Below are 12,729 nucleotides of genomic sequence, written 5' to 3'. Positions count from 1 at the left end.
TCTTTGCTTTCTGCCATTAGGGTGGTGTCATCTGCATATCTGAGGTTATTGATATCTCTCCTGGCAGTCTTGAGTTTCATCCAGTCCGGCATTTCACAGATGTACTTTGCATATAAGCTATATAAGCAGGGTGACAATATACAGCCTTGAGGTACTCCTTTCCCAATTTGGAACCAGTTCATTGTTCCATGTCCAGTTCTAACTGTTGCTTCCTGACCTGCATACAGGTCTCTCAGGAGGCAGGTAAGGTGGTCTGGTATTCCCATCTCTCAAAGAATTTTCCACAACTTGTTGTGATCCACACAGTCAGGGGTTTTAGTGTAGTCAATGAAGCAGATGCTTTTCTGGAATTTCCTTTTGCTACGATCCAGCGAGTGTTGGTAATTTGATCTCTGGTTCCTCTCCCTTTTCTAAATCCAGCTTGTACACCTGAAAGTTCTCGGTTCATGTACTGTTGAAGCCTGGCTTGGAGAATTTTGAGCATTATCTTGCTGGCATGTGAAATGAATGCAATTGTATGGTACTTTGAACATTCTTTGGCATTGCCCTTCTTTGGGATTGAAATGAAAACTGACCTTTTCCAGTCCTGTGGCCACTGCTGAGTTTTCCAAATTTGCTGGCATATTGAGCGAGTACTTTAAATAGCATCATCTTTTAGGATCTGAAATTCCAGCTCAGCTGGAATTCCATCACCCCCACTAGCTTTGTTCACAGTGATGCTTCCTAAGGCCCACTTGACTTTGAACTCCAGGATGTCTGGCTCTAGGTGAGTGACCACACCATCCTGGTCATCTGGGTCATGAAGATCTTTCTCGTATGGTTCTTCTGTGTATTGTCGCCACCTCTTCTTAATACCCTCTGCTTCTATTAGGTCCATACCATTTCTCTCCTTCATTGTGCCCATCTTTGCTTGAAATGTTCCCTTGGAATCTTTAATCTTCTTGAAGAGATCTCTAGTCTTCCCCATTCTATTGCTTTCCTCTATTTCTTTGCATTGTTCACTTAAGAAGGCTTTTGAAAAAAATCTCTCTTTGCTATTCTTTGGAACTCTGCTGCAGACAGGCTTATCTACAGCCTGGGCTATCTTGGCATATCTGCCCTCAGGTACTTGAAAAATCTGCGCATTCTGTCATCATCGAGTGTTTTCTGAGTGTTTGGTCCTAATCACTGGACCATGAGGGAATTCCCTTTGCTGATTTTCTATCAAGTTGTTTAATAAATTGCTGAGAAAGGGATTATGAAGTGATCAATTAAAATTTTATATTTGTCTGTTTCCCTTCATTTCTGTCCGTTTTTGCTTTACGTATTTTGCATCCCTCCCTGTTGCTCTGGATCTCATCAAACTGGAGTGGGCAACAGGAGAGTGGAGCAAGCGAGAGCAGCTGTGAGCTGATAAATGCCGACGATGAGCACTAGTACATATGGAGACGCTTATTGCTCTCCTTTAGTTTCTATGTCTGAAATTCTTCTTGGAAAGAAAAGCATTTCCTGGCTCCCAGTCTAAGTTTATTACCGTCTCTTGTCTGTGCTGTCCACTACAGTATAAACTTGATGGTAACGACCTCGTCTATCCTGGTCACAATTACAGCCCCAAAGCTTAGAGCTCACTGGCATATGGTTGGCACTCTAATTACCGTGTTTCCTCAAATATAAGCGGCCACAGATATAAAGGACTTCTGTGTGAGCTAGTCGCTCAGTCGTGCCCAACTCTCTGTGACCCCGTGGACTGTAGCCCACCAGGCTCCTTTGTCCATGGGATTTTCCAGACGAGAATACTGGACTGGGTTGCCATTCCCTTCTCTAGATCTTCCTGACCCAGGGATCGAACCCAGGTCTCCTGCACTGTAGGCAGACTCTTTACCATCTGAGCCACCAGGGAAGCCTGTCAAAATACTTAAATGTTACAAAAATACTTTTATGTATCATTAAAAAATGCTGCAAAGAAAATTATAATATGCTATTTTAAAAGTACTTGGATTTCAGATGCTACAATGTGAAAAATATTTTAAATTAATAAAATACAGTATCTGTGGAGTAAATGAATACTCTGAGGTCAAGATTCTGACGAAGAGGCTTCATACATGTTCAAGAGCAGATCAGGATATAGTTTTGAGAATATATTTCTTCCTAAATATTGAAATTTTAAGCCCAACTTTATACATAATTGTGACAAATCTTAATAGAAAAATCAACATTCTGACATGGTCTCCCATCTTTTTACCACCAAGGACCCTTTTATTATTTTATCCCCAAGGTTCCCATACTTTGAAATATTTTGATACCATGTAAAATTCCTTTTTTTACTTGATATCAAGTAAAAGCTAATTTTCATTTTTCATCTATTAAATATGCATATTCAAACTGAGGCAATACAATAATAATTTCCAGCTAAAATAAAAGAAACCTGACCTTCTACTGACCTTCTATGGACTCATCATAGGGAAAAGTAACATTTCTATTAGGAAATCTACTTTTTAGCCTCCCGTGTCTCTTTCTCAGAACTCAAGAACCAGAGACGGCAGGCACTTGAGATGACAGCACCCATATTAAGCCAAGAAAGGCCAGTGAGGTGCCCATCTTAAGGTTCTCAGTTAGCCATTTGTTTACACACCTCTCCAACAGAGAAAGCTGCGTTTAAGAGTGCTAGCCACTGGTGATCTGACATTACCCATGGGCCCATTCACATTCCTAAAACTGTTAACATAAAAATTCAGTTGGTCTTTCTAGATTTGAGCCGAAGCGAAGTAGTGAAAAGAAAATGCTCTCTGGGGGGTTTCACATCGCCCACCCTCTCTCTGTGCCTTAGTTTAGATCTGAGTGCAGAGGACAAGCCATCCATCCCTGCATCCCCGTTCAGTGGCTGCCCAGAGTAAGCACTGAAGTGTCCATGAATATGTGAATGAATGAATTCAAGACATCTTCCCTGACTTGAGCTCTTCTGAGGGAAAATGGAAACTAGGAAAAGGAAATGAAAGGGAACATGACCTCAGGAACCTGGCAAGGAAGATAAACTAGTGCGGTCAGCCTTCTCTTTCCCTTTGGAAGATTCCTTAGGCCAGTGGCCATTTCTATGTGCCTGATTCTGAATGAGGACTAACAAATCTACAAGTGAAAATTTTAAACAAATGCCTCAGACACACAGTATATTTAAAAAATGAGAGCATGTATGTTAAAGAGGTGTTGACCAGGGGACCAGAATTTCTTTACTCTCTTCCTAGAAAAATCCTGTAAACATTAGCACAGATCTCTCCTTATCCCCGAGCTTCCCTGTTAGCTCAGTTGGTAAAGAATCCGCCTGCAATGCAGGAGACCTTGGTTCAATTCCTGGGTTGGGAAGATCTCCTGGAGAAGGGATCGCCTACCCACTCTAGTATTCTTGGGCTTCCCTTGTGTGGCTCAGCTGGTTAAGAATCTGCCTGCAGTGCAGGAGACCTGGGTTCAATCCCTGGGTTCGGAAGATCGCCTGGAGAAGAGAAAGGGTACCCACTCCAGTATTCTGGCCTGGAGGACTCCATGGACTGTATAGACCATGGCGTCGCAGAGTCGGGCATGACTGAGCAACTTTCACTTTCACGCTTCATCCTCAAGTTCAAAATCATGACCTGTTAGCACTATCTTTAATACAGTCAGGAAAAGTAAAAACAGTTGTCAGATGAACAGTTTTGGTGTCTTGTTTGGGAACCCTTCCAGTCTAAAGGCTCAGCAGACCTGGGTCCATCTGGGAAGGAGGGACTAAGGGAACCTCAGTGAGCACAGGAAGAGTAGTGGGCTAGTGGATTTGGGCAGTTTGTTCTGATGAGTATCACGTTAGGACACACTTCCGGCCCCCAAAGAACAGGGTTAAACATCCTGAGCTCAAGTTCCAGGAATGGCTGGTTTTCCCCTTCCCTCCAGACAAAGGATTGGGTCAGAACCACAGGGCTGAGAGAAGGACATGCAAGCTTCTAAATCTCTGCTTGTCTTTGAAGCAGACATCCCAGGACTCACTTCCTTTAATCAAAAAACATATGAACCATGAGCACACAGACTGGAGAAAATGGAAGAAAACAGGTGAGAACCTATGAAACTACTTTTCTTCCTGTTGAAGTGTTTAAGAATATAATCCCGTGAATTCTTGTACCATCATATTCTTGGAGTGGGGCACCTTAATGTTTGGTTTCCAAAGCAATGTATATTGCTTTGGAACATATTCAACATAGCAGTCCTGGAGCTTGGTTAGATCTTTATAGTCTCCTTTTTAAATACTGATTCTCCCTGCCTTTAATGTCAATTCAACCATCAAGAAAAGAGTTACTTCTCTGAGACTATTTAATATACCCCACTGATAACTAGTCATTCATGATGAAGACTAGGCTCCATTGGGAACCTGGTAGAGATCAAGAGTGTCAAAGCTTTTGCTCTATCATATGACAAAGCAAACCTCCTTTCATAATGAACTCCTGGAGCTGAGATGGTAATTCCCTAATCTGGGCGTCTGTTAGCCCATGGGGAAAATGGGCTAAAATATACAGAGCAGTGAGCACAGTCCCTAATATGCAACAGGCGCCCCATAAATGTTTCCTGGTCGACTGTCATAGTTGGCATTTATTAAGAACTAACCATGGGCCAGACCCTGTGTTCATTTTATATACAGTATTTCTCAGTAGTTACTAACAGCCCACTTTCTAAATGAGTTAAGTAGGGCTCAGCAAGTCACTTTATTTAAAGAAGGTTACAGTGTTAGCCAGGGATACAGCCAGCATTTGAACCCAGCTTGTTTGACTTTAAACCTCATGCCTTTTCCATTACTCCACGTTGTTTCCTTAAACCATTATTATACATTTGAGTGAGCCAGACAGAAAGTGAAAAGTGAGCGAGCTGTATTAAAAACCTAAGAATTCTACACTACAGATATCCTTTCGTGCCTCAATAGATTAAAGACGAGAAGGGCAAACAACATGAAATAAAACAATAATCCCTAATGAAAGAGAACAGAAAGGTGCTGCTAAATGTCTTAAAATATGTATGTTAATTAGATGTCTGATTTTTCCTTTTTACAGAGGGCTTCTGGGAAGGTCAAGTGTCTGCCTGCAACACGGGAGATGCGGGTTTGATCCCTGGGTCGGGAAGACCCTCTGGAGAAGGAAATGGCACCCCACTCCAGTACTCTTGCCTGGAGAACCCCATGGGTGGAGCCTGGTGGGCTGCAGCCCACGGGGTCGCCAAGAGTCGGGCACGACGGAGCGACTTCACTTCCTTGGGAGCAAGGCCTTTCCTGGCGGCTCAGATGGTAAAGAACCCGCCTGCAGTGGGGGAGCCCTGGGTTCAGTCCCTGGGTCGGGAAGATCCCCAGGAGAACGGAATGGCACCCCACTCCAGTATTCTTGCCTGGAGAATCCCACGGACATAGGAGCCTGGCGGGCTACAGCCCATGGGGTCGCCAAGAGTCGGACACGACTGAGCGACTAACGCTTTAGGAGCAAAGTCATCAGTTCTTTCCACCTCCCTCTCCACCTCAAGAACACGGACATTAGTTCTCTCTGTACAGTCCACTTGATCACACAGTCACAATTCAAGAATGTACTGAGACAAAGTAGGTTTCATTCTTGAAAACCCCTCAAGAGGAGAAAGGCAGTCAGATGGCCTGGTCACCGACCTGTTCAGCATTAAGAGCCGAGTCTTAGAATGTGTGTGCTGTAATACTAGGCTCGGGGTCAGGTGTGGTCTTACCTGGATTTAAGGATATCTTGCCACATGAACCTCCTAAACTGTTCATGTAACATTTTAAAGAACTGGTCACTTAGTCTTGGGGCTGGATAAGAGGGAAAGAATATGCAGACAGATAAAAAGAAATGAAATATACCATAAATGCTTAACGAAAGCATAGAACGGGAAGGATTTTAGTACCAGTAGGAAAAAAAAAAAGCCAGATATCTTGGACTCAGAGATGATGAAAAATCTTAAAGAACTTTGTTAATGACAAGTGACTGTCTTCAGGCACTTCAGTGCCAAATTCCATTAGCATCTGTACACAAATAAAAAGAGCTGCAGATGCTGGCCAAGGCCCCTTTTTACCCTGCCAATATTAATACCAGGTGTCGGACCATCTACTTACAACTCCTTATTAATAGGATTTGACTACCAATAGCTTTTCCTGACAGTTGACTGTAAGCTAGAACTTCAACAGTATGGTTTAGAATTACTTTAGAAATAATAAGTGCTTTTGCAATTAAACTCTGCTTTTAATTAGCATAGAACTGGCATTTGCTTTTTAACTTCTGAGAGACATTATTATTTATGCTTGTTGCCTGTTTTAAATGGACACAATTTTAAATAAAAGATTTTAAACAGAGCCCCTAATAAAGCCTAAATCTAATCATTTCCACAATTCCAGTTTTATTTAGATTTTACGTGCTTGCATGTAGACACACTTAAAGAAAGGAACACATATGTGTGTGTATATATATATATATATATATATATATTAGATGATATAAGAGTTTGACAAATGACTTGTTAATGAAAATTTATTAACTACATAACCTTTGAATACCAGAGAAACTTCAATATGTACAAATCACCATGAAGTTCCCAGTTCCTAAACTTTGGTTATATGAATATGTCTCAAGCACCAAGGAACAAACAATAATCCTAATTCAAAAAAAGAAGAAAAAAAAATCCCAAGAAACGAGGTCCTTCAAGTCTCTTGAATCTGTCTGTTTTCTAAACACTATTTGGGAAACTCTTTTATTCTTATATTTCCTTTCATTTGGGTCAATTTCCAAAAACAGTCAATAAAAATTGATCAGGGGAAAAGGGACAGACAAATTACCATTACAAATAAAGGTGATATCTCAAAATAACTTTTTGGAAAGTATTCTTAAATATAAAACTCTTAACCTAGGAGATCTGTATTATGTAACAAACCCAACTCTTATTTCAAAAATCAAAAAACCTCCAACACCACAATCATAACAAGAGTAGGGGGTGAGAGGCTCACAAGGATATCTACAGCAGACTCAGAAACAGCTCCTAGGATTTCACCACCTTCCTTGGCATCTGCTAGCTGCAGAAGTGATTTGTATAATATTTAGGCATCAAAAAAGACACCTGACAGGCTGAGCACAAACTCTGATGAAATTTCACAAGAAGTGTGATGGGCAAAAGAAAGAAAAATCAAAGGATCAAGGCTGAAATAGGAAAAAACAAAGTCTGTCTCAGTGTACGTAAGTCGGGATGGAGGAGGTGTAGGTGTGCCAACTGACGGGTGCGCGTGCGGAAGGGACTGCACCCTGCCTACAAATGTGGATCATATGCACGTGTAAACTATGTCGGTCCATGCTACGCCTTCCTGTTACAGAAGTGGGAGGGGCTTCTCGTCACGTGGCCCCTCAGGCCCCAGTCCTTTGTCCTGGCTGGTTGGTGGTCTGTGTACAAGACTCAACCGCATGGTATATGAATGGATAAAGCTTGATGTCTGGTCCAGGGGTGGAGCAGTTTCTGCATTCTTCATTGTAATATCGTAGCAGCAGCGTATACACTTCTCCTGAAGAGCAGAAAGCCAAACCAGTTTGCACATTAAGATATGTAGATACATAAATCGACTACAGAACATCCCAGTTCTATCCTAAATAACATATGCTCAAATTTGGCTTTTGAAAAGAGCATGAGGTCCATAAGTCTGGAAGGCTTTCCTGATGTAAAGCTAAAAATTTTTTAAATACCTTAAACTACTTATTAGTTCATAATTACAGCAGGCTACACATGGTTCATCATCCATGCGTCCTTTTCGGAGTTCACGGCGACTTTAATTTTACATTTAGCTCCCATGACAGGAAGGCCTTCCAGGTCCAGCTGAAACACAGTAGATGGAACGTGTGCTGGCCTGTCTGATAAACGTGACTCAGAATAAGGCCTCTTAGGTTTTAATGTACCTTCCAATACCATCCCCTCATTCAGTTTTCCATAAACACAAAAGTAAAAATGGACACTAACTCCAACTTCTTGGCCTTCATTTAATAAGCTGACATACTCATTGAATACTGAGGATGAAATTTTGCCAGAAAAATAAGGCCTGCAAGCATTGTCCCTCTGAGACCTTGTCCCCCACCCCAACCCAACTCACATTTCCATTTGTTCTTATCCACTAGGATCTATCCAGAGTTAGCAGGTGCTCCTCTTGGATGGTGTACAATCCATCTAGACACCAGCCATCCCCTACTTACCAACAGTCAGTTTCCTTTCAGTAAGGAACGCATGCATGCTGTAAATGTCTCTCATCAATTCTGAGTCCCCAAAGGTGAAATACACCACGTCTCGCTCAGCTACGGCAGCTGCCAGTATCTGTATTAAGGCTGAAGCACAGAGGGAAAACACAGCTATATTACGACACTTCCCATCAGGATACCTTTAGTTCTTTCAGCCAGCTAAATTATAGCTGGCATGCCATAGCTATATCCTGGATTAAAGATTTATAAACCTAATATACACGTTATTAGAAATGGCAAATAGAGGATGAATATAAATCATCTGGTTGTGTGACTTTCCAGACATGCTGCTGAGACTCTCATTAAGCCACAGAACTCCCACGTAAGCACCTTTGTGGGAGAACAGAGAGAGGAAGGTGCGCCTGAAGTGGCACACTGCAGGCGGTACGGTGGTTTCCCCCACGTACATTAATCTGGAGCCAAAAGTTCTGTGTTTGCTCGCTTGATTTATCTTGCTACACAGTCACTGGTTTTTTGTATCAAAGGTCTGTGATGTTCCCCGACCAGTGTACTTGGGAGGTTCTGCTTTTGTGAGCTCTACAGCAAGCAGGCATTCTCCAAATGGGTTCCAGAAGACACCCCCATCCCTTCCGCACTCCAACCTCCACCCAATCACTAGAGCATGGAGTGAATGTTACTGATAACACTGGACATTAACTCCAGTGTGCTAGCATAGGAAAATCATGGAGAAGCCCTGTCCCCAGGAATCAGAGGTACAAATCGCTGAGCCTGGAGTATATTTCCAAAAATCAAATTCCTTTACAATCTTAATCTCAATAGACAAAATTTACTTTAAATACCAAAAAAGAACATAGGTACAATAAACGCCCTGTTGCTAGTAACATATCTTCTCCTTCATAAAAGGGGAGGTGGGAATCAAAACACTATGGAGGATACATATAATTTTGACTTTTGAGAGCATGTTAATATTGTACATCTTCAAAACATAAAACATGGGAAAGGGGAGGAGCTTATAACTGAAAACAAACCGCCTAATTTTATTTAAAAGGAAAAGCACGACAGGCAGGGAAAGGAAAAGGGAAGAACGAACGTAAGAGCCGGCCCAAGGAACTCATGAGCACAGCATGTGACGGAGATGCCCCAGTCCTGGACCAGGAGGAGAGAACTGCAAACAAACCCCAGACTTCCCTTATTGGATGTGCTTGCCACAGCAGTCTAGGTGAGACAGTTCTGAGACTATTAACAAAATACATTTCAGGACTGAATAAATGAGTTGATTTGTCGATGCTGCTGGGAGTTACAGTTCTCAGAATGGAAGAGGGGACATGTAAACATGGAATGGGAAAGACAAAAAGGTGCTGTGGTCACCAATTGAAATGCAAGAAACGGGTGTGCACTCATGACTTTCAAATACGAACATCTGTGTGTGTGTGTTTCTTAGTTTTGTCTGCTGAAAGGGCCAAAAAGAAGACACCCCAGTAGCAGTTAGCATACCTAGTGCCCAGACAGTGGTCTAATACCATTCTCCCTAAAAGCAGCTGGATTCCTCAAGGAATACTTGATTCCACGGTTGGGACAGAATAGGTACAAGATAAACCCAGAATGTTTCATTATACCAGGAAGTGAAGAAGTACTCCAAAACAGATGGGGAAAGACTGATGAGTGCTTGTCCTAAGGATACAGAAGCCAGTTTGAAGGAGCATCTATCAGCCAAATCTGGGCGACGGAAGCACCAAAATACTATGTATAGCAGTAAGTTACAAATCATTGAAAAAATATCCATTCCTGAGTCCACAATGACAACACAGAATAAATAAGTGGAGAAGAAGGGCTCTTGCTCACACGAGAAAGCTAAAGACTAACCGGTACGTCCAGAGGGAGTGTTAGAACGAGAGAGCCCTTTCCGCATTCATCATGGTAAAGACTGGATCAGGCAAAGATCAATAAAGGACGCTAAACCTAAGGGGAATTTTGACTCAAAGCGTCTTCGCACAGACTACTTATTAACTACAAGGGAGGAAAAAACATCTCTACGGTGGAAAAATCAGATGGTGACCAAAGCCAACATCACCAGTGGGGCCAGATGACCACCAAGTGCCTCTAGACGCTGCACCTGCGCACTACTCTGATCCCGAATGCACAGCCCCGCCCTAATGATGAGGGAAGAGCAGACAAGGGCAACGAATGCTGTGTTCCTCAAACAGGTGTTATTCTCATCACAGGCGACTGGAATGCAGAAGTCGGAAGCCAAGAGATACCTGGAGTAACACACAAGTTTGGCCTTGGAATACAGAATGAAGCAGGGCAAAGGCTAACAGAGTTCTGCCAAGAGAATGCACCGCTCATCTCAAACACCCTCTTCCAACAACACAAGAGATGACTCTACGCATGGACATCACCAGATGGTCAATACTGAAATCAGATTGATTATATTCTTTGCAGCTGAAGATAGAGAAGCTCTATACAGTCAGCAAAAACAAGACTGGGAGCTGACTGTGGCTCAGATTATGAACCCCTTATTGCCAAATTCAGACTAAAATTGAAGAAAGTAGGGGAAATCACTAGACCATTCAGGTATGACCTAAATCAAATCCCTTACGGTTGTACAGTGGAAGTGACAAATAGATTCAAAGCATTAGATCTGACAGACAGAGCGCCTAAAGAACTGTGGACAGAGATTCGTAACATTGTATAGGAGGTGGTGATCAAAACTTTCCCCAAGAAGAAATGCAAAAAGGCACACTGGTTGTCTGAGAAGGCCTGACAAAATACCTGAGAAGAGAAGCAAAAGGCAAAGGAGAAAAGGAAAGATATATGCATCTGAATGCAGAGCTCCAAAGAACAGCAAGGAGAGATAAGAAAACCCTCCTACGTGATCAATGCGAAGAAATGGAGGAAAACAACAGAATGGGAAAGACTAGAGATCTCCTCAAGAAGATTAGAGTTACCAAGGGAACATTTCATGCAGGGATGGGCACAACGAAGGACAGAAACGGTATGGGCCTAATAGAAGCAGAGGTGATTAAGAAGAGGTGGCAAGAGTGCACAGAAGAACCATACAAAAAAGGTCTTCACGACCCAGATGACCCGGATGGTGTGGTCACTCACCTAGAGCCAGACATCCTGGAGTTCAAAGTCAAGTGGGCCTTAGGAAGCATCACTGTGAACAAAGCTAGTGGAGGTGATGGAATTCCAGCTGAGCTGGAATTTCAAATTCTAAAAGATGATGCTATTAAAGTACTCACTCAATATGCCAGCAAATTTGGAGAACTCGGCAATGGCCACAGGACTGGAAAAGGTCAGTTTTCATTTCAATCCCAAAGAAAGGCAATGCCAGAGAATGCCCAAACTACTGCATAATTGACTCATCTCACACGCTAGAAGGTAATACTCAAAATTCTCCAAGCTAAGCTTCAACAGTATGGGAACCGATAACCCAGATGTTCAAGCTGGATTTAGAAAAGGCAGAGGAACCAGAGATCAAGTTGCCAACATCTGTTGGATCATAGAAAAAGCAAGAGAGTTCCAGAAAAACATCTGCTGCTTCTTCATTGACTATGCTAAAGGCTTTGTGTGGATCACAACTAATTGTGGAAAATTCTTAAAGAGATGGGAATATCAGACCACCTGACCTGCCTCTTGAGAAATATGTATGCAGGTCAAGAAGGAACAATTAGAACCAGACATGGAACAACAGACTGGTTCCAAATCGGGAAAGGAGTACGTCAAGGCTGTATATTGTTACTCTGCTTATTTAACTTCTATGCAGAGTACATCATGAGAAACGCTGGGCTGGATGAAGCACCAACTGGAATCAAGACTGCCAGGAGAAATATCAATAACCTCAGATATGCAGATGACAGCACCCTTATGGCAGAAAGCAAAGAACTAAAGAGCCTCTTGATGAAAGTGAAAGAGGAGAGTGAAAAAGTTGGCTTAAAGCTCAACAATCAGAAAACTAAGATCATGGCATCTGGTCCCATCACTTCATGGCAAGTAGATGGGGAAACAACGGAAACAGTGAAAGACCGTTTTCCTGGGCCTCAAAATCACTGCAGCCATGAAATTAAGACACTTGCTCCTTGGAAGAAAAGCTGATGAAGCTAGACAGCATATTGTCCTTTGTCCTGTGTCAGTAAAGTAACGTTACTGACTGAAAAAGGTCCGTCTAGTCATAGCTTTGGTTTCTCCAGGAGTCATGTTTGGATGTGAGAGTTGGACCATAAAGCAAGCTGAAGGCCAAAGAATTGATGCTTTTGAACTGTGGTGTTGGACAGGACTCTTGAGATTCCCTTGGACTGCAAGGAGATCAAACCAAAATAAAAACTTTTAAAAATTGAACTAGTATATTTGATATGGCTGAGTATCCCCAGATTTGAGAAAGAATCTAAGATGTTATAATACATACAAGATTCTGAATACATGAGTATTTCCTAATTTCCAAACTAATATTTATTGAGTATCCACAACATGTGAGGCACCACGACTAGGCCTCATTAATCTTGGAGTAACTGATCCCAAA

At 42.2% G+C, this 12,729-nt stretch overlaps 1 protein-coding gene across 1 annotated transcript in view; it reads right to left on the bottom strand.

Annotated features, from left to right (window-relative positions):
- Positions 1 to 6,615: 6,615 nt before the first annotated feature.
- PARG (poly(ADP-ribose) glycohydrolase) overlaps positions 6,616 to 12,729 on the bottom strand; it is a 117,409-nt gene continuing 111,295 nt past the window's right edge. The window contains exons 17-18 of the mRNA XM_068982315.1: positions 8,205 to 8,333; positions 6,616 to 7,525 (exon numbers count right to left, since the gene is read on the bottom strand). Coding sequence (XP_068838416.1) covers positions 7,371 to 7,525; positions 8,205 to 8,333 — 284 coding nt within the window. The 3' untranslated portion in view covers positions 6,616 to 7,370. The remainder of the gene's footprint in view (positions 7,526 to 8,204; positions 8,334 to 12,729) is intronic.

Source organism: Capricornis sumatraensis, chromosome 10 (assembly GCF_032405125.1).
Source record: "Capricornis sumatraensis isolate serow.1 chromosome 10, serow.2, whole genome shotgun sequence".
Taxonomy (NCBI): domain Eukaryota; kingdom Metazoa; phylum Chordata; class Mammalia; order Artiodactyla; family Bovidae; genus Capricornis; species Capricornis sumatraensis.
Note: the sequence above shows the minus strand (reverse complement) of the source record. Positions and strands in the feature narration are given on the sequence as shown.